Below are 22,889 nucleotides of genomic sequence, written 5' to 3'. Positions count from 1 at the left end.
CATCGATCCATCCATTCGTCCGTCCATCGATCCATCCATTCGTCCGTCCATCGATCCATTCATTCGTCTGTCCATCGATCCCTCCATTCGTCCGTCCATCGATCCCTCCATTCGTCCGTCCATCGATCCCTCCATTCGTCCGTCCATCGATCCATCCATTCGTCCGTCCATCGATCCCTCCATTCGTCCGTCCATCGATCCATCCATTCGTGCGTCCATCGATCCCTCCATTCGTCTGTCCATCGATCCATCCATTTGTCCATCGATCCCTCCATTCGTCCGTCCATCGATCCCTCCATTCGTCCGTCCATCGATCCCTCCATTCGTCCGTCCATCGATCCCTCCATTCGTCCGTCCATCGATCCATCCATTCGTCCATCGATCCCTCCATGCGTCCGTCCATCGATCCCTCCATTCGTCCGTCCATCGATCCCTCCATTCGTCCGTCCATCGATCCCTCCATTCGTCCGTCCATCGATCCATCCATTCGTCCGTCCATCGATCCATTCATTCGTCTGTCCATCGATCCCTCCATTCGTCCGTCCATCGATCCATCCATTCGTCCGTCCATCGATCCATTCATTCGTCTGTCCATCGATCCCTCCATTCGTCCGTCCATCGATCCCTCCATTCGTCCGTCCATCGATCCCTCCATTCGTCCGTCCATCGATCCCTCCATTCGTCCGTCCATCGATCCATCCATTCGTGCGTCCATCGATCCATCCATTCGTGCGTCCATCGATCCCTCCATTTGTCCGTCCATCGATCCATCCATTCGTCCGTCCATCGATCCATCCATTCGTCCGTCCATCGATCCATTCATTCGTCTGTCCATCGATCCCTCCATTCGTCCGTCCATCGATCCATCCATTCGTGCGTCCATCGATCCCTCCATTCGTCTGTCCATCGATCCCTCCATTTGTCCATCGATCCATCCATTTGTCCATCGATCCCTCCATTCGTCCGTCCGTCCTCTGTGCTGGATAAACAGAACCGATCCATGGTGGCGGCACCGCCCAGTGTACGGGATCTGATAGTGACAGTTGGGGGCCGATACCACAACTTACCTTCACAGCTGTAGTGGTGTCCACGCCTGGACGGGTCATAATGTTATGGCCGATCGGTGTGTGTAAGCGGCTGAGAGCAAACAATGAGTTCTATATATAAAGCTGGGATGCAGGGGTCAGGGGTGTGTAATGCAGAGTGCAGGGGTCAGCGGTGTGTAATGCAGAGTGCAGCGGTGTGTAATGCAGAGTGCAGGGGGTCAGGGTGTGTGTAATGAAGAGTGTAGGGGTCAGGGGGTGTGTAGTGCAGAGTGCAGGGGTCAGGGGTGTGTAATGCAGAGTGTAGGGGTCAGGGGTGTGTAATGCAGAGTACAGGGGTCAGGGGTGTGTAATGCAGAGTGCAGGGGTCAGCGGTGTGTAATGCAGAGTGCAGGGGGTCAGGGGGTGTGTAATGAAGAGTGTAGGGGTCAGGGGGTGTGTAGTGCAGAGTGCAGGGGTCAGGGGTGTGTAATGCAGAGTGCAGGGGTCAGGGGTGTGTAATGCAGAGTGCAGGGGGTCAGGGGTGTGTAATGCAGAGTGCAGGGGTGTGTAATGAAGAGTGTAGGGGTCAGGGGGTGTGTAGTGCAGAGTGCAGGGATCAGGGGTGTGTAATGCAGAGTGCAGGGGTCAGGGGTGTGTAATGCAGAGCGCAGGGGTGTGTAATGAATAGTGCAGGGGTCAGGGGTGTGTAATGCAGAGTGCAGGGGTCAGGGGTGTGTAATGCAGACTGCAGGGGTCAGGGGTGTGTAATGCAGACTGCAGGGGTCAGGGGTGTGTAATGCAGACTGCAGGGGTCAGGGGTGTGTAATGCAGACTGCAGGGGTGTGTAATGCAGACTGCAGGGGTCAGGGGTGTGTAATGCAGAGTGCAGGGGTGTGTAATGCAGACTGCAGGGGTCAGGGGTGTGTAATGCAGACTGCAGGGATCAGGGGTGTGTAATGCAGAGTGTAGGGGCCAGGGGTGTGTAATGCAGAGTGTAGGGGTCAGGGGTGTGTAATGCAGAGTGCAGGGGTCAGGGGTGTGTAATGCAGAGTGTAGGGGTCAGGGGTGTGTAATGCAGAGTGTAGGGGTCAGGGGTGTGTAATGCAGAGTGCAGGGGTTAGGGGTGTGTAATGCAGAGTGTAGGGGTCAGGGGTGTGTAATGCAGAGGTCAGGGGTGTGTAATGCAGAGTGCAGGGATCAGCGGTGTGTAATGCAGAGGTCAGGGGTGTGTAATGCAGAGTGCAGGGGTGTGTAATGCAGAGTGTAGGGGTCAGCCGTGTGTAATGTAGAGTGCAGGGGTCAGGGGTATGTAATGCAGAGTACAGGGATCAGGGGTGTGTAATGCAGAGCGCAGGGGTCAGGGGTGTGTAATAAAGAGTGCAGGGGTCAGGGGTGTGTAATGCAGGGGTCAGGGGGGTGTAATGCAAAATGCAGAGCGCAGGGGTGTGTAATGAATAGTGCAGGGGTCAGGGGTGTGTAATGCAGAGTGCAGGGGTGTGTAATGAATAGTGCAGGGGTCAGGGGTGTGTAATGCAGAGTGTAGGGGTCAGGGGTGTGTAATGCAGAGTGCAGGGGTCAGGGGTGTGTAATGCAGAGTGCAGGGGTGTGTAATGAATAGTGCAGGGGTCAGGGGTGTGTAATGCAGAGTGTAGGGGTCAGGGGTGTGTAATGCAGACTGCAGGGGTCATGAGTGTGTAATGCAGAGTGTAGGGGTCAGCGGTGTGTAATGCAGAGTGCAGGGGTCAGGGGTGTGTAATGCAAAGTGCAGGGGTCAGGGGTGTGTAATGCAGAGTGTAGTGGTCAGGGGTGTGTAATGCAGAGTACAGGGGTCAGGGGTGTGTAATGCAGAGTGTAGTGGTCAGGGGTGTGTAATGCAGAGTGCAGGGGTCAGGGGTGTGTAATGCAAAGTGCAGGGGTCAGGGGTGTGTAATGCAGAGTGTAGTGGTCAGGGGTGTGTAATGCAGAGTACAGGGGTCAGGGGTGTGTAATGCAGAGTGTAGGGGTCAGCGGTGTGTAATGCAGAGTGCAGGGGTCAGGGGTGTGTAATGCAAAGTGCAGGGGTCAGGGGTGTGTAATGCAGAGTACAGGGGTCAGGGGTGTGTAATGCAAAGTGCAGGGGTCAGGGGTGTGTAATGCAGAGTGTAGTGGTCAGGGGTGTGTAATGCAGAGTACAGGGGTCAGGGGTGTGTAATGCAGAGTGCAGGGGTCAGGGGTGTGTAATGCAGACTGCAGGGTTCAGTGATGTGGAGATGTGACCTCCAGGGTTAGGATAGAACACTTTAGCACACATTCAGTGCACAGAAATGGAGGACCATCAGGACACATCTCGGGGCTCCACTGACTGAGGGATCAGGAATTCGGACCCCCAGACTTCCTATAAAAATAACTGTCACTTATACAGAAAATTATCCTTTTCACCGCTCCGCTTCCACATTCCCACCCGTTGGACCGAACTGCGGTGCTCCAGTCACCATTCAGCCACCGATAGGACAGGACCAGATATTGTCAATGACACCCGGGAGACCTCTTTGTTTATATTCTTCAGCAGGAGCGATCATTCGAAGGAGAGCGGGTGATGGGATCGGACGCGTCGGGGGGGTTTTTCTCTCACAATGTACCCCTTGCCCATTCACTTACAGGAGGGGGGCGGTATCTGGGGGCTCCTTTCATTTTACAGGCTTCCAAGTTCCAATCAGCTCCCATCCACAGAACACCAGGCCAGGGTTGTAGGGAAGAGGCCTTTGTTCTTATCAACATGGGGACACAGGGTGATCTATCGGGGGAGGGAACTCACTTTTTTTTTTGTATGGGTTTCCCCCATAAAATCCATGGGGTCTGCTATGAATTTTGAGATGTTTAGATTCACCAGTGCCGATCCTGACCTCCCTGGGGCCCTAAGAAAAATGACATGTCACATTAAGGTTGAGAAGTAGGGGGGGGGGGCGGGGTCAGGGGCCGAAAATCACCAGACAGGGCCTCTAGTAATTTCGGGGGCCCTCCACAGCTTTTTACGGGGGCCCTAAGCGGCTTGCATAGTGAGCCTATAGGGCGGATCGGCCCTGCTTGTCACCCAGGATAGGACAGCTAAAAGGGCCGGGCGGGGGGGGAGGAGTCACTTGTTGGTGGGAAGTTGAGCCCTGATACGTTTGGCTGTTCGCCAGACCGCAAAATTCAATCCGAACCGGCAGCTTTTCCTGCTCCGTAGCACTGAACTATCGCTTTTTCATCATCGTCTTCCTGCAGTACCTCTTCTCTGCCACAAGATGCCCTCAGTCATACAGGTTGAACGACCGTCTGTTTAATTCAACCCCTGAAGACGGAGGACTGTGAGTACAGTTAGTACAGTTGCGTCACACACCAGCCCCCGAGGAGGGAAGCACCACAGCACCCTGCTTTTTTTTTCCATCTGTAGCGATGCACAGATTGACCCACAAAAGGATTCTGCAGGACGCGACTGGCCTGAAGACTTATGCAAAAATGAAAGCTTAACCGCTTAAGGACCGCCTCCTGCGCATATACGTCGGCGGAATGGCACAAGCACGTACAGGTACGTCTTCTTTAAGTGCCCAGTCGTGGGTCGCGCGCGCGACCCGGTCCGAAGCTCCGTGACTGTGACCGCGGTCCCGATCGCCGCTGGCGTCCCACGATCGGTCCCCGGAGCTGAAGAACGGGGAGAGCCGTGTGTAAACACGGCTTCCCCGTTCTTCACTGTGGCGCCGTCATCGATCGTGTGATCCCTGATATAGAGAAACACAATTGATGATGTCACACCTACAGCCACACCCCCCTACAGTTAGAAACACAAATGAGGTCACACTTAACCCCCTTCAGCGCCCCCTTGTGGTTAACTCCCGAACTGCAAAAATCCCAAAAATGTGTCAAAATTGTCCGATGTGTCCGCCATAATGTCGCAGTCACGAAAAAAAAAACGCTGATCGCCGCCATTATTAGTAAAAAAATTTAAATCCAATAAAACTACCCCCTATTTTGTAAACGCTATAAATTTTGCGCTAACCAAACGATAAACGCTTATTGCCATTTTTTTTACCAAAAATAGGTAGAAGAATACGTATCGGCCTAAACTGAGGAAAAAAAATGTTTTTTATATATTTTTGGGGGATATTTATTATAGAAAAAAGTAAAAAATATTGGGGTGGATTCAGTAAGCAATTGCGTCTGCGTAACCATAGTTACGCAGCGTAATTGCTTAGTTGCGCCGGCGTAACGACTTTTCTGTATTCAGAAAGCTTGTTACGCCGACTGCAGCCTAAGATATGACTGGCATAAGGCTCTTATGCCGTTGTATCTTAGGCTGCATTCTTACGATGGCCGCTAGGTGGCGTTCCCGTAGTGGTCAGCGTAGAATATGCAAATTGCATACTAACGCCGATTCACAACCCCACGCGCGCCCTGCGTACGCATTTTACGTCGTTTGCGTTTGTCAGGTTCCGCGTAAGGCTGCTCTTGCTATTAGCAGGCGCAGCCAATGCCAAGTATACTCGTCGTTCCCGCGTCGCGATGTTTGAAAATTACGTTGTTTGCGTAAGTGAATCGTGAATGGCGCTGGACGCCATTTACGTTCACGTTGAAGCAAATGACGTCCTTGCGACGTCATTTGCCGCAATGCACGTCGGGAAAGTTTCCAGACGGAGCATGCGCACTACGATCGGCGCGGGAACGCGCCTAATTTAAATGATCCACGCCCCCTACGGGATCATTTAAATTACGCGCCCTTACGCCGGGCAGTTTTAGGGAGCGCACACGCAAATTACAGAGCTACTGCTTCGTGAATGAAGCGTAGCGCACGTAATTTACGGAGGCGCAGCGTAAAAACAGTACGCTGCGCCTCCGTAAGAGGGCACAAGTCGTACCTGAATCCAGCCCACTGCATTTTTTTCAAAATTGTCGCTCTATTTTTGTTTATAGCGCAAAAAATAAAAAACGGCAGAGGTGATCAAAATACCACCAAAAGAAAGCTCTATTTGTGGGGAAAAAAGGACGCCAATTTCGTTCGGGAGCCACGTCGCACGACCGCGCAATTGTCAGTTAAAGCGACGCAGTGCCGAATCGCAAAAACTGTCCGGGTCCTTTACCTGCCTAAAGGTCCGGGTCTTAAGTGGTTAATGAATAAAAAAAAAAAAAAAAAACACGAAACAGTAAAGTTAGCACAATTTTTTTGTATAATGTGAAAGATGATGTTACGCCGTGAGATTCGCGATCTTTATTCTAAGCAAAAAAAATCGTGATTCTCATTTTTCCCCACAATCATGCAGCTCTACTCAAGACATAAAAACACAGAAGAGGGCGTCATCGAAGTGCAGCGCTAAAACATTTTATTGTATGATAAAAATAAAATTGGCAACTCACAGGAAGTACGTTTTTGGAAGCATTTACAGCATAAGAAATCAGGACATCCAATCCAGGGATTGCGCAGCACTGCTGCCTCCCGTATAGGCGTGGGAAGCTCAGAGCACTCCCTGGTAGGGTGGAGACTCCAGAGGAGGGGGCGTGGCTACATCGGGGGCGTGGCTACGCGTTTCAATGCATTCCTGCCTTGACAAAGAGGCAGGAATGCCTTGAAAATGCGTAGCCACGCCCCCAGAATGTCCCCTGGCCCCCGACATCATCCATTAGGTTTCTATGGAGTCTCCCTCTAATGCTCCTGGGAAATGTGTGTCATCATTTCCCAGGATGCAGTGCGCTACCCAATTATCACTCCCCATCCAAGACTTCCAGGAAGTAAGTGCTTGTAGGCTTCACAATGCCCACAAGCAAAATGACAACGGCGTGGACATAGTTTATAAAACTATCTTTTTTGAATAACTATGCGGATTGTAAAATAGTAAGTGACCGGATTTATATTATAAAAACGCATGATAAAAGGGACATACATTTAAAAAATGCTAATTGTGGTTGGAACCCCGCTTTAACTCATTATGTGCCTTCACTTTTTACAAAGAAGCAGAGTTCCTGGAAACCAATTACCGTATTTATCGGCGTATATCGCGCACTTTTCCCCCTTAAAATAAGGGGAAAACAGTGGGTGCGCGATATACGCCGATACCGGCACTGAGTTTGAACTGCGCCGCCGACATATACCGAGCGCAGTACACTCAGCCAGGCTAGGCTTCGCTCGCGGTCACGCTCTGTGACGCCTCCTAGCCTTTATGCGTAAGAAGCCGAGCGTGCCCGAGTGTACTGCGCACGGTATATATCGGCGGCGGCGTTCAAACACAGCACGGGAAGCGGGGATTCGACTCAGAGACAGCGCGGGAGGACACCACCGAGGCCGCAGACGGACGCCGGACCGGACAAGGCCGCCGATGGACGCCGGGCCGGGCAAGACACCGACGAGGGGCATTCAATACCCCGATAAATACGGTATCTCCCATTTCACCCTACAGTGAACAAGTACTTTTTCCACACAGGGCAAAAACAATAGGCTACCCTACCACTCCATTGGCTTGCAAAAGAGAAGAATACTTTAAAAAGTTAAATTGGCAGTACCCAAAGAACATCATGTTTTCTCAATGTAAAAATGGGTAACTATTATGGGAACGTCAGCAACTCCAAATTAAAAGCCACTGCTGTTAAATATCAAAATATTCTCCATATAATATCACATTCAACAAATAGTGTTGTATGAAAGACCACAAAAGGACACCTCGGTATAGGAACCACAGCTGCAACCAAGTATGTTTACCATATCAAGGTTTGTCATAATCGACATACAAGGGACTAGTTACACCATACTCTGTGTTCACTTCAAATATCCACCCAGGTTCTGATACAAATTTGTTTTATAATTTCCGCTTAAACAAGACTGTATTTGAAGTGAACTAAAAAGAGTAAGGTAGAAAGTACTCCAGTAGTTAATCTACTGTCTTTGGAAAATGCCTACTTAGCTAGTCTTGGAGCACTTGTGGAATGGCCATTGGCTTCAATCACACCCTACTTGTGGTACAGCCATGGGCTTCAAGCACACCCTACTTGTGATACAGCCATGGGCTTCAATCACATCCTACTTTTGGTACAGCCATGGGCTTCAATCACATCCTACTTGTGGTAGGGCCATGGGCTTCAATCCCATCCTTCATGTGGTATAGCCATGGGCTTCAATCACATCCTTCTTGTGGTACGGCCATGGGCTTCAATCATACCCTACTTGAGGTACAGCCGTAGGCTTCAATCATACCCTACTTGTGGTACAGCCGTAGGCTTCAATCACACCCTACTTGAGGTACAGCCGTAGGCTTCAATCACACCCTACTAGTGGTACAGCCATGACGTTCAATTCCACCCCATTTATGGTACATTCATGGGCTTCAATCACACCCTACTTGTGGTACAGCAATGGGCTTCAATCACACCCTACTTGTGGTACAGCAATGGCCTTCAATCACACCCTATTTGTGGTACAGCCATGACCTTCAATCCCACCCCATTTATGGGCTTCAATCACACCCTACTTGTGGTACAGCAATGGCCTTCAATCACACCCTATTTGTGGTACAGCCATGACCTTCAATCCCACCCCATTTATGGGCTTCAATCACACCCTACTTGTGGTACAGCAATGGGCTTCAATCACACCCTACTTGTGGTACAGCCGTAGGCTTCAATCACACCCTACTTGTGGTACAGCCATGGGCTTCAATCATACCCTACTTGAGGTACAGCCGTAGGCTTCAATCACACCCTACTCGTGGTACAGCCATGACCTTAAATCCCACCCGATTTATGGTACATTCATGGGCTTCAATCACACCCTAATTGTGGTACAGCAATGGGCTTCAATCACACCCTACTTGTGGTACAGCAATGGGCTTCAATAACACCCTATTTGTGGTACAGCCATGCCCTTCAATCCCACCCCATTTATGGGCTTCAATCACACCCTACTTGTGGTACAGCAATGGGCTTCAATCACACTCTACTTGTGGTACAGCAATGGGCTTCAATCACACCCTACTTGTGGTACAGCAATGGGCTTCAATCACACCATATTTGTGGTACAGCAATGGGCTTCAATCACACCCTATTTGTGGTACAGCCATGGCCTTTAATCACACCCCATTTTCAAGAAGCGTGACCTAAAACAAATAATATAATATGTTAAGTATGGCAATACTATTACATTCTAAAAACATTGTTCTGTCTTTATGACCAGCGTTAAAAAAGTTGTACTTGTGAAGCCCAAGGCTGTACTTGTGGTACAGCCTTGGGCTTCAATCACATCCTTCTTGTGGTACGGCCATGGGCTTCAATCACACCCTACTTGTGGTACAGCCATAGGCTTCAATCATACCCTACTTGTGGTACAGCCGTAGGCTTCAATCACACCCTACTTGTGGTACAGCCATGGGCTTCAATCATACCCTACTTGAGGTACAGCCGTAGGCTTCAATCACACCCTACTTGTGGTACAGCCATGACCTTCAATCCCACCCCATTTATGCTACATTCATGGGCTTCAATCACACCCTACTTGTGGTACAGCAATGGGCTTCAATCACACCCTACTTGTGGTACAGCAATGGGCTTCAATCACACCCTACTTGTGGTACAGCAATGGGCTTCAATCACACCCTATTTGTGGTACAGCCATGGCCTTTAATCACACCCCATTTTCAAGAAGCGTGACCTAAAACTGCTTAATATGTGGCAATACTATTACATTCTAAAAACATTGTTCTGTCTTTATGACCAGCGTTAAAAAAGTTACACATTTTTGGCCTCGTGAAGTTTCCTATGAGCCACGAGGACTGAATTGCTGACAAAACCTTTGCCACATTCTGTACAGATAAAAGGCTTCTCTCCTGTGTGAGATCTCTGGTGAATAGTCACCTTAGAGTTACTAGTGAAGCCCTTGTCGCAAATTGGGCAGGTAAAGAGTTTCTCACCAGTATGTACTTTAAGGTGGGCGGTGAGGCTTCCCTTAGTGGTGAAGCTCTTTTTGCAGATGGTGCAAGTGTGCGGCTTTTCACCCCTGTGGTTCTTCTGGTGGACGGAAAGTTGTGAGTTCTGAGCGAAACACTTCCCACACTCGTTACAGACAAAGGGCTTTTCCCCCGTGTGGATCCGCTGGTGGGAAACCAGATCGGAACCCTGAGTGAAACCCTTCCCACACTCGTTACAGGTAAAAAGTTTTTCCCCAGTGTGAATCCTCTGATGAGTCACCAGGCTGCCTTTCTTGGCAAAACATTTCCCACAGTCATTGCACACAAATGGCTTCTCCCCGGTGTGGGTTCGATAGTGAATGACAAGCAGGGCGTTGCACATGAACCGCTTCCCGCACTCAGGGCAGGCATGGGGCTTGTCTCCGGTGTGGTTCTTCAGGTGTTTGGCCAGGTGCGAGTTACTGGCAAAACGTTTCCCGCACTCTTTACATTCAAAAGGCCGTTCTCCGGAATGAATTCTCATGTGCTCCTGGAGGATGGCGTTTCGGGCGAAGGCCTTCCCACATTCCTGGCAAACAAAAGGCTTCTCGCCTGTGTGAATCCGCTGGTGTATAACCAACAGTCCATTGCTGATGAACCGTTTGCCGCAGTGCGAACAGACGTGAGGCTTCTCGTCGCGGTGGTACTTGATGTGCTTGACAAGCTGGGAGTTGGTGGTGAACCGTTTGCCGCACTCCACGCATGCGTAGGGCTTCTCCCCGGTGTGAATGCGCATGTGCTCAATCAGGATGGTGTTGCGGGTGAACCCTTTGCCGCACACGTTGCATATGTAAGGCTTCTGGCCTGAGTGAAGCCGCTCGTGCCGGATGCGTTGGCCGTTGCTGATGAAACTCTGCCCGCACTCGGAACAAGAGTAAGGTTTCTCCCCCGTGTGCAGCCGCATGTGTTCCACCAAGATGGTGTTACGGGTGAAGCCTTTGCCGCACTCAGAGCAAACAAAGGGCTTCTCCCCCATGTGTGCCCTGTGGTGGGCTAAGAGCTGGGCCCTGGTGGCAAAGCTATCCCCGCACTCGCTACATATAAAGGAATTTTTGGTGGTGTTGCGCCGAGTCTTGTCCAAGTTGCTGAAGAAGCCGCCTTGCATTGGTTCGGGAATGGGCGGCATGTGTGTTGCAGGTGCGTTCTCAACGATGGGCGCAATGCCGGGAGAGCCTTGGCCACGCCTCATGCTAGGGGTGTCCGATGGTTTTAAACTTTCTGTGATACCACCATCTGTTGAAAAACAAATTTAAATATTTCTCATTGAATATTTGGCAAATGTTCCTTAATTTGAACAAAACAAACATAAACAACTCAATATTTGAAGGTACGTCTACCCAAAATCTAATTTCTGGTGAACCTCCGGTGCTACATCTGGCACCTTTTGGGGGGGAGGGAAATGGGTACCTGTTTTTGACAGGTACCAGTTTCCACTTCTGGGAGACCTGGCTCTCCCATAACTTCAGCCCCCTCCTCTGCAGTAGGAAACCGGCCGTGAAGCCTAAAACCTCACCACGCGGTAGCACCCGGGAGCCGATCGGAAAATCGGCTGGGGTGCCGACATCTTGGGGTCCCTGGACAGGTAAATATCCTAATAATAAAAGTCAGCAGCTACAGCAGGGCTCAACAAATCCCGGTCGTCAGGTCGCCATGGCGAAATAGAAATAGTGTCCTGGCGACTTGGCTTGGAAGGTGAGCTGGCGCCATCTGGTGGTGAGCCGTTGGTATTACAAGTTATTACCACCAGATGTGTAAGCTGGCGCCATCTGGTGGTGGCTGTTGGTATTACAAGTTAAGCATTACAAGTTAAACAGCAATTCTAATGTCATTTTTCAAAATTTTTCACTGCCATCTTCTTCCCTCTAATTAGAACCCCCAAACATTATATATGTTTTTTATCCTAACACCCTAGAGAATAAAATGGCGATCGTTGCAATACTTTCTGTCATGCCGTATTTGCGCAGGGGTCTTACAAGCGCACTTTTTTGTGAAAAAATTACACTTTTTTTAATTAAAAAATAAGACAACAGTAAAGTTATCCCCATTTTTTTTTTTATATTATGAAAGATAATGTTACACAGAGTAAATTTACACCCCACATGTCACGCTTCAAAATTGCGTCCGCTCGTGGAATGCCGACAAACTTTTACCCTTTAAAATCTTCATAGGCGACGTTTAAAAAAATCTACAGGTTGCATGTTTTGAGTTACAGAGGAGGTCTAGGGCTAGAATTATTGCTCTCGCTCTACCAATCGCGGCGATACCTCACATGTGTGGTTTGAACACCGTTTACATATGCGGGCGCTGCTCACGTATGTGTTCGCTTCTGCGCGCAAGCTCGTCGGGACGGGGTGCGTTTTCTGGCTCCTAACTTTTTTAGCTGGCTCCTAGATTCCAAGCAAATTTGTCAAACCCTGAGCTACAGTATATGTAGCTGCTGACTTTTAATCTTAGGAGGGGCGGGGGGGGCTAGAGCTCCACTTTAACCACTTGCCTACTGGGCACTTTCACCCCCTTCCTGCCCAGGGCCAATTTTCAGCTCTTAGCGCTATTGCTCTTTGAATGACAATTGCGCGGTCATGCAACGATGTACCCAAATTACAGGATTTTTTTTCCCGCACAAATAGAGCTTTATTTTGGTGGCATTTAATCACCTCTGGGTTTTTTATTTTTTTGCTAAATAAACGAAAAAAGACCAAACGTTTTGAAAAAAAAAATAGGATTTTTGTACTCACCGTAAAATCCATTTCTCTGAGTTCATAGACGGACACAGCCTTCATTGACATTAGGGTTATGCTTCTTCCTACCAGGAAGGAAGAAGCATAACCCTAATGTCAATGAAGGCTGTGTCCGTCTATGAACGGAAGAGAAATAAAAAATTCTCTTCATTTCCGTTATAAAATGTTGCAAACGGGTAATTTTTCTCTTTCACTGATGTGCGCTGATGAGGCTGCGCTGATGGGCACTAACAGGCAGCACTGATAGGCAGCAATGATGGGCACTAATAGGTGAAACTGATTTGCATTACTGATGGGCACTAATATGCTGCACTCATGGGCAGCAATGATAGGCACCAAGAGGTGGCATTGATTTGCATCACTGGTGGGCACTGTTGAGGCTGCACTGTTATTTAGGACATTAGGGCTGCCAATCAGCGGCCCTGATTGGCAGCACTGATGAGGAAGCACTAATTGGCAGCACCCATGGGCACTGTTGGGGCTGCACTCATCATCAGGACATTAGTGCTGCCAATCAGCAGCAATGATTGGCAGCACCGATGAGGAAGCATGGATTGGCAGCACCGATGAGGAAGCACGGATTGGCAGCACCGATGGCCACTGTTGGGGCTGCATTGATGATCAGTGCAGAGGTCTCCTTTCACACTAGCCATTTACTGTCTCTCTCTGGTGTGTTTACATCATGATCAGCTGTGATTGGACACAACTGATCACACGGTAAAAAGCCACTGCGATTGGCTCTTTACCCCGATCTGCGATCCGCTGTGTCCGAAGGACACGGTAATCGCAGACTTTGCCAAGTGTGTGCCGCAGCGGCCGCGATCACAGGACATCATATGAAGCCCTCCCAGAACTGGCCGACCGAACTGTACCTGCCATTTTGCGGTTCAAACCCACAAGTTCCAGTGTGATCCCGGTGTGAACCAGTCCTCAGGGGAGGGCGATTTTCCTGGTCTGTGTGCTGTGATGGGAAAAGTTCTGCACAATCTCCTCGGCACACCCACAGTCTTTGATGATTAGGTTGGAGAACCCATGAATGATGTAATGCGGTACCCCAAGGGTGAGGTCATCTGATGGAAGACGGGTTTATAAAAGTAGAATTACTCACCTGGACCCATTTCGACTTCCTCCGCTTTCACTGGCGTCTCATCTTCTGACTGTGGGACGGTATTCATTTCTTTCTCCTAAAAGCCAAAATAAGAAAAAATTATGATATTTTGACTGATGTGTGATGGTGCAGGAATTGGGGCCCACCTGAGGTCGGATGGTGCAGGAATTGGGGCTGGCCTGGGGTCTGATGGTGCAGGAATTGGGGCCCACCTGAGGTCCGATGGTGCAGGAATTGGGGCCCACCTGAGATCTGATGGTGCAGGAATTGGGGCCTACCTGAGGTCTGATGGTGCAGGAATTGGGGCCGGCCTGGGGTCAGATGGTGCAGGAATTGGGGCCTACCTGAGGTCTGATGGTGCAGGAATTGGGGCCTACCTGAGGTCTGATGGTGCAGGAATTGGGGCCCACCTGGGGTCTGGTGGTGCAGGAATTGGGGCCTACCTGAGGTCTGATGGTGCAGGAATTGGGGCCAACCTGAGGTCTGATGGTGCAGGAATTGGGGCCGACCTGAGGTCTGATGGTGCAGGAATTGGGGCCCACCTGAGGTCTGATGGTGCAGGAATTGGGGCCTACCTGAGGTCTGATGGTGTAGGAATTGGGGCCCACCTGAGGTTGGATGGTGCAGGAATTGGGGCCCACCTGAGGTCGGATGGTGCAGAAATTGGGGCCGACCTGGGGTCGGATGGTGAAGGAATTGGGGCCGGCCTGGGGTCAGATGGTGCAGGAATTGGGGCCCACCTGAGGTCGGATGGTGCAGGAATTGGGGCCCACCTGAGGTCGGATGGTGCAGGAATTGGGGCCCACCTGAGGTCTGATGGTGCAGGAATTGGGGCCCACCTGAGGTCGGATGGTGCAGGAATTGGGGCCGACCTGGGGTCTGATGGTGCAGGAATTGGGGCCTACCTGAGGTCTGATGGTGAAGGGATTGGGGCCCACCTGAGGTCTGATGGTGCAGGAATTGGGGCCCACCTGAGGTCGGATGGTGCAGGAATTGGGGCCGACCTGGGGTCTGATGGTGCAGGAATTGGGGCCTACCTGAGGTCTGATGGTGCAGGAATTGGGGCCTACCTGAGGTCTGATGGTGCAGGAATTGGGGCCCACCTGAGGTCTGATGGTGCAGGAATTGGGGCCCACCTGAGGTCTGATGGTGCAGGAATTGGGGCCCACCTGAGGTCTCGCGGTGCAGGAATTGGGGCCAATCTAAGGTCTCGCGGTGCAGGACTTGGGGCCGATTTAAGGTCTCGCGGTGCAGGACTTGGGGCCGATCTAAGGTCTCGCGGTGCAGGACTTGGGGCCGATCTAAGGTCTCGCGGTGCAGGACTTGGGGCCGATCTAAGGTCTCGCGGTGCAGGAATTGGGGCCGATCTAAGGTCTCGCGGTGCAGGACTTGGGGCCGATTTAAGGTCTCGCAGTGCAGGACTTGGGGCCGATCTGAGGTCTCGCGGTGCAGGAATTGGGGCTGGCCTGGGGTCTGATGGTGCAGGAATTGGGGCCGATCTAAGGTCTCGCGGTGCAGGACTTGGGGCCGATCTAAGGTCTCGCGGTGCAGGACTTGGGGCCGATCTGAGGTCTCGCGGTGCAGGAATTGGGGCTGGCCTGGGGTCTGATGGTGCAGGAATTGGGGCCGATCTAAGGTCACGCGGTGTAGGACTTGGGGCCGATCTAAGGTCTCGCGGTGCAGGACTCGGGGCCGATCTGAGGTCAACTCCATATTTAAGGAGATGTCCAACAAATATAAAAGGTGTGATGGTCAGGAGTCTACTAACTTTTGCCCATACAGTGTATACGTTCTCTCTCACCTTAAAGTCTATAGGGACGTCCTCTTCCTCTTCTTTACAGCATCCGGTAGATGTGGGACTTGGACTTTTCTCAGAACCAAAGTTCCCGGACTCATCTGTACAAGAAAACCAAAGTGAAGAATGAAGACTACGCTCAGTGTCCATACAGTTCCCATGAGGCCGGGGTAGGCAATCCCAGGGAGGTGGAGATCTGCTTTAAAAATGCTGGAGAAACCAAAGATCAGGGTTGCTTTTTTTTAAAGGGGGTGTGGCCAAATAAAAGTGGGTGTGGTCAGTAATGACAGGGCGCCTTTCCCCCCAAATAATGCTTTACCTACATTAGTGATCAGTGGGGATCTACCAACCCGTCTTACATTGGGCCCCTCATTATAGCGCCTCCATCATACTGATCCCCATTATAGCGCCTCCATCATACTACTCCCCATTATAGCGCCTCCATCATACTACTCCCCATTATGGTGCCTCCATCATACTACTCCCCATTATAACGCCTCCATCATACTGCTCCCCATTTTAGCGCCTTCATTCATACCACTCCCCATTATGGTGCCTCCATCATACTGCTCCCCATTATGGTGCCTCCATCATACTACTCCCCATTATAGCGCCTCCATCATACTGTTCCCCATTATACTGCTCCCCATTATGGTGCCTCCATCATACTACTCCCCATTATAACGCCTCCATCATACTACTCCCCATTATAAGGCCTCCATCATACTGCTCCCCTCTATATAACACCCCCATTATGGCGCCTCCATCATACTGCTCCCCATTATGGTCCCTCCATCATACTGCTCCCCATTATAGCTCCTCCATCACACTGCTCCCCTCTATATAACACCCCCATTATGGCGCCTCAATCATACTGCTCCCCATTATAACGCCTCCATTATACTGCCCCCCATTATGGTCCCTCCATCATACTACTCCCCATAATAACGCCTCCATCATACTGCTCCCCATTATAGTGCTCCCCATTATAGTGCCTCCATCATACTACTCCCCATTATAGTGCCTCCATTACACTACTCCCCATTATATCGCCTCCATCATACTGCTCCCCATTATAGTGCCTCCATTACACTGCTCCCCATTATAACGCCTCCATCATACTGCTCCCCATTATAGTGCCTCCATCATACTACTCCCCATTAGAACGTCTCCATCATACTACTCCCCATTATAGCGCCTCCATCATACTGCTCCCCATTATACTGCTCCCCATTATGGTGCCTCCATCATACTACTCCCCATTATAGCGCCTCCATCATACTGCTCCCCATTATAGCGCCTCCATCATACTGCTCCCCATTATAGCGCCTCCATTATACTGCTCCCCATTATAGCGCCTCCATCATACTGCTCCCCTCTATAACGCCCCCATTATGGTGCCTCCATCATACTACTCCCCATTATAGCGCCTCCATCATACTGCTCCCCTCTATAACGCCCCCATTATGGTGCCTCCATCATACTACTCCCCATTATAGTGCCTCCATCATACTGCTCCCCATTATAGCGCCTCCTTCATACTGCCCCCCCATTATAGTGCCTCCATCATACTGCTCCACATTATAGTGCCTCCATCATACTGCCCCCCATTATGGTCCCTCCATCATACTGCTCCCCATTATAGCGCCTCCATCATACTGCTCCCCATTATGGTCCCTCCATCATACTGCTCCCCATTATAGCGCCTCCATTATAATTATCCCCATTATAGCGCCTCCATCATACTGCTCCCCATTAAAGGGCCTCCATTTAAATCCTCTTCCTTTTAGTGCCTCCATCATACTGCTCATCATTATAGCATCGCCATTATCCTACTATTTATCATTATACAGTATTAGTAAGTATCCCAGTGCCACCATCATGTCCCCCTCAGGAGCGGTTTTCCTTCTTCCTATTCTGCTGTGCTGCCTCCACCCCATCAAATTCCCCCTCCCCCCGATCCTCCCCTCACATCCATCCCAGTGGCTTGTATGACATCACAATGAAGTCCCTGGGAAGGATGTAAAGGGGGATCGTGGGGACCAGCGTACCAGAGCAGGTAGCCATGTCTCACTGCCGCTTTTGTGTGCCGCTCTGACAAAGCGTGGGCACGGTGGGGAAGTGATCTACCCAATCCTTGTTACTGACCCCCCCACCCCCACCCCAAGGCCACATTCAGCCGCCAGTAGGGTTCTTTTTCGATTTTGTAGCACTCGGCCTTACTATACCTGCCCAGAGCAAAAGGAGGAATTGTGTTTTATATTATGCTTTTTTTATGTGTCCCGTAACAGTTCTCTCACCTTCACCGACGTTCTCCACCTTCACCTTGATGAGGACTTCTTCTCTGTCTTCTTTCAGGTCAACCAAATCTTCCCACTAAAAAACAACAAGAGGCAAAAAATCAACATTTTCACTATATTAAATACTGTCAGTAACTTTACACATCTGCATTTATTCATTCAGGGTGTACAATGTACCCTGTTTCCCCAAAAATAAGACCTACCCTGAAAATAAGACCTAGCGTTATTTTCCAGGAGGGCTGCAATATAAGACCTACCTCGAAAATAAGCCCTAGTTAAAAATGCTTGTAAAATCCACTCTATTACAGTATTATATAATGTACAATGTGTGTGTTTCTGTAATATAATTACGGGGAAGAGAGCTCCGGCGGATCACAGAAGCGCAGAGCGGCGCTATAACAAAGGTAATTGGAACAATTATATTACAGGAACACGCACATTGTACATTATATAATACTGTACTGAAGTGGATTGTAGGATTTTACAAGCATTTTAACTCGGTTCACACTGGGGATTCCTGACAGGCAGGGAGGGAGAGGGGGAGAGAAGACAGCACAATACATAGTAAGACCTACCCCGAAAATAAGCCCTACTGTGTCTTTTGTTGGCATAATTAATATAAGACCCGGGCTTATTTTCGGGGAAACACGGTAGGAACAATCGACGCGTTTCGCTGGGTCAAGACTCGCTTTAAACACATAGGGGCAGATCCACAAAGCGAGTATGCCGGCGTATCTACTGATACGCCGGCATACTTTCACGTTTCCCGCGTCGTATCTTTGGTTTGAATCCTCAAACCAAGATACAACGGCATCTGGGTTAGATCCGACAGGCGTACGGCTTCGTACGCCTTCGGATCTAAGATGCAATTCTTCGGCGTCCGCTGGGTGGCGTCCCCGTCGTAATCCGCGTCGCGCATGCAAATTAGCTATTTCCGACGGTCCACGAACGTACGCGCGGCCGTCGCATTCTCTTACGTCGTCTCTAGTCGGCTTTTTCCGGCGTATAGTTAAAGCTGCTGTTTTGCGGCGTAAAGATAGACTTGCCATGTTAAGTATGGTCGTCGTTCCCGCGTCGAAATTTGAATTTTTTTTTGCGTAAGTCGTTCGTGAATCGGGATGGACGTAATTTACGCCCAGGTCAAAACCAATGACGTCCTTGCGACGTCATTTCGTGCAAAGCACGGCGGGAAATTTAGGGACGGCGCATGCGCAGTTCGTTCGGCGCGAGGATGCGCTTCATTTAAATGAAACACGTCCCCTACCCGCCCAACTTGAATTCCGCGCCGTTACGCCGCTTGAGATACACTACGCCGCCGTAACTTGCGGCGCAAAATCTTCCAGGATTCGAACCAAAGCCAGGTAAGGTACGGCGGCGTATCACATCTCAGATACGATGCGCCAGGGGAAGATCTTTGTGGATCTGCCCCATATGATGTACAGGTACGTCACTGGATGGGAAGAGTGATATCTCGGTCATCCTTGCAGCTGCAGCGATGATCGAGATATCATTTTTTTATAGCCGTCGATTCCCTTCAATGTAAAAGGAATCCTAGTGGCTATAAACTGCTGGATTACTTTTAGAGGCGGCGGAAGGGGGTCCTGGTCCCCATCTTTATGCCGGCACCTGGACCCGAAGCCGATCGAAAAAAACGGTTTGGGTGAGGACATCGCTGGATCCCTGAACAGGTAAGTGTCCTTATATTAAAAGTCAGAAGCTACAGTATTTGAAGCTGCTGACTTTTAATCTTTTTTTGGGGGGGGGGGCGAGCCTGGATCAGGATTTTTCTGAAATTTTTGGTTTACAAGTTTAACCACTTGCTTACTGGGCACTTAAACCCCCCTCCTGCCCAGACCAATTTTCAGCCTTCAGCGCTGACGCACTTTAACCGCTTAACGCCCGCCGCATGTAGATGTACGTCCACAGAATGGCACGTACAGGCATATGAGCGTACAGGTACGTCCCTGCCTTTCCGTGGGTCGGGGGTCCGATCGGGACCCCCCCCCCCCTGCTACATGCGGCGGTCGGAAATCGTTGGGGAGCGATCCGGGACGACGGCGCGGCTATTCGTTTCTAGCCGCTCCGTCGCGATCGCTCCCCGGAGCTGAAGAACGGGGAGAGCCGTATGTAAACACGGCTTCCCCGTGCTTCACTGTGGAGGCGCATCGATCGAGTGATCCCTTATATAGGGAGACTCGATCGATGACGTCAGACCTACAGCCACACCCCCCTACAGTTGTAAACACACACTAGGTGAACCCTAACTCCTACAGCGCCCCCTGTGGTTAACTCCCAAACTGCAACTGTCATTTTCACAATAAACAATGCAATTTAAATGCATTTGTTGCTGTGAAAATGACAATGGTCCCAAAAATGTGTCAAAATTGTCCGAAGTGTCCGCCATAATGTCGCAGTCACCAAAAAAAAAATCGCTGATCGCCACCATTAGTAGTAAAAAAAAAAATATATATAATAAAAATGCAATAAAACTATCCCCTATTTTGTAAACGCTATAAATTTTGCGCAAACCAATCGATAAACGCTTATTGCGATTTTTTTTTACCAAAAAAAGGTAGAAGAATACGTATCGGCCTAAACTGAGGAAAAAACATTTTTTATATATGTTTTTGGGGGATATTTATTACAGCAAAAAGTAAAAAAATATTGCATTTTTTTCAAAATTGTCGCTCTATTTTTGTTTATAGCGCAAAAAAAAAAAAACGCAGAGGTGATCAAATACCACCAAAAGAAGGCTCTATTTGTGGGGAAAAAAGGACGCCAATTTTGTTTGGGAGCCACGTTGCACGACCGCGCAATTGTCTGTTAAAGCGACGCAGTGCCGAATTGCAAAACCTGGCCTGGGCATTTAGCTGCCTAAAGGTCCGGGGCTTAAGTGGTTAATAGCCGTCGATTCCCTTCAATGTAAAAGTAATCCTAGTGGCTATAAACTGCTGGATTAATTTTTGGAGGCGGTGGAAGGGGGTACCCATTCCCCATCTTTATACCGGGGCCTGGACCCAAAGCCAATTGAAGAATCGGCTTGGGTGAGGACATTGCTGGATCCCTGGACAGATAAGTGTCCTTATACTAAAAGTCAGCAGCTACAGTATTTGTAGCTTCTGACTTTTTATCTTTTTTTTTGGGGGGGGGAGCATTTTTTGTTTACAAGTTTAACCACTTACCGACCGGCCCATGTACATATACATCGGTAGTTTAAAGATGGATATCTCGGTAACGGCAGGAGCTGCTGCCACAACCGAGATATCCATCTTTTCAGCGGCTGGTCCTGTAAACGATAATGATGGTCTCTGCGGTGGATGTGCCGCAAGATCACCTTTATGGGTGGTGGCATCAAACTTTTACCCTTAGGCGACATTTAAAAAAATTCTACAGGTTGCATGTTTTGAGTTACAGAGGAGGTCTAGGGCTAGAATTATTGCTCTCGCTCTACCGATCGCGGCGATACCTCACATGTGTGGTTTGAACACCTCTTCATATGCGGCATATGTGTTCGCTTCCATCCTTTTAAAAAAATAAATCCGCCGCTGAAACCACTTTGATCTGAAAGCGGACCGCCCGCTTTTAAAGAGGATACCGAGGTTATGGCAGCTATCTGCTGTGATATCAACGGTATTTCTCTTCCAACAGCCGCCGTATAACTGGGCGGGCGGTCCTTAAGTAGTTAAAGGTAAACTAAAGATTTGGGGTCTTTTTGACACCCGATCTTTCAATAAAGAGAACCTGTCATCCCTTATTCCGCTTACAAGAGATGTTTACATGAATTTGGAGTCGCACAAGTCTGGAGCCTGAGCAAAGATTCGGGGGCCATCTGAGGATGTAGGGGGTCTCAAACTGGCTGCCCTCCAGCTGTTGCGAAACTACAAGTCCCATCATGCCTCTGCCTGTGGGAGGAGTCATGCTTGTACCGGTCAGCCTTGCAATGCCTCATGGGACTTGTAGTTCTGCAACAGCTGGAGGGCCATCAGTTTGAGACCCCTGCAGAAGATGTATCCATCTGTAGACCTACCTCGTCATCCACAGGGCTGCCATAGTCATCCTCCTCCTCCTCCTCTTTTACATCACCGAACTCCTCGCTCCACGGACAATTACTGTGATTGGATCCATCTGTAGGAAACGCACACACACACTGACTACATTGCTTCTATGGGCCAGATCCACATACATTTAGTTAGGCGCAGCGTATCAGAGATACACTACGCCGCCGTACCTTACCTGGCGTATATTCGAATCCTCAGCGAGTTCGCGCCGTAAGTTACGGCGGCGTAGTGTATTTCTGGCGGCAGATTTCAAATTGGGCGGGTTTCATTTAAATGAAGCGCGTCCCCACGCCGAATGAACTGCGCATGCGTCGTCGTGAAATTTCCCGCCGTGCATTGCGCTAAATGACGTCGCTAGGACGTCATTTTTTCAACTTAGACGTGAGTTACGTCCATCCCTATTCACAGACGACTTACGCAAAAAAAAAAAATCAAATTTCGACGTGGGAACGACGGCCATACTTAACATGGCAATTCTATCTATACGCCGCAAATTAGCAGCTTTAACTATACGCCGGAAAAAGCCGACTAGAGACGACGTTATAAAATGCGACGGCCGCGCGTACGTTCGTGGATCGTCGTAAATCGCTAATTTGCATACCCGACACGGAAAACTACGCAAACTCCACCCAGCGGGCGCCGAAGTATTGCACCTAAGATCCGAAGGCGTACGCCTGTCGGATCGAACCCAGAAGCCGTCGTATCTTGGTTTGAGGATTCAAACTAAAGATACGACGCGGGAAATTTGAAAGTACGCCGGCGTATCAGTAGATACGCCGGCGTACTCTCACTGTGGATCTGGCCCTATGTCTTTATAGCAGGGCTTTGGTTGTAACTTGACAAAATGTGGAGAATTTCAAGGGGTGTGAATGCTTTTTCAAGGCAATGTCTATGTAGACCAGCACATAGGGAGAAACATCGAAGCT

General features: G+C 49.7%; 1 protein-coding gene across 1 annotated transcript in view; it reads right to left on the bottom strand.

Annotated features, from left to right (window-relative positions):
• Nucleotides 1-9,543: 9,543 nt before the first annotated feature.
• Nucleotides 9,544-22,889, bottom strand: part of LOC120910483 — a 102,283-nt gene continuing 88,937 nt past the window's right edge. Inside the window, exons 18-22 of the mRNA XM_040322240.1 lie at nucleotides 21,933-22,030; nucleotides 17,906-17,981; nucleotides 15,612-15,706; nucleotides 13,811-13,886; nucleotides 9,544-11,197 (exon numbers count right to left, since the gene is read on the bottom strand). Coding sequence (XP_040178174.1) covers nucleotides 9,747-11,197; nucleotides 13,811-13,886; nucleotides 15,612-15,706; nucleotides 17,906-17,981; nucleotides 21,933-22,030 — 1,796 coding nt within the window. The 3' untranslated portion in view covers nucleotides 9,544-9,746. The remainder of the gene's footprint in view (nucleotides 11,198-13,810; nucleotides 13,887-15,611; nucleotides 15,707-17,905; nucleotides 17,982-21,932; nucleotides 22,031-22,889) is intronic.

Source organism: Rana temporaria, chromosome 8, assembly GCF_905171775.1.
Source record: "Rana temporaria chromosome 8, aRanTem1.1, whole genome shotgun sequence".
NCBI lineage: Eukaryota > Metazoa > Chordata > Amphibia > Anura > Ranidae > Rana > Rana temporaria.
Note: the sequence above shows the minus strand (reverse complement) of the source record. Positions and strands in the feature narration are given on the sequence as shown.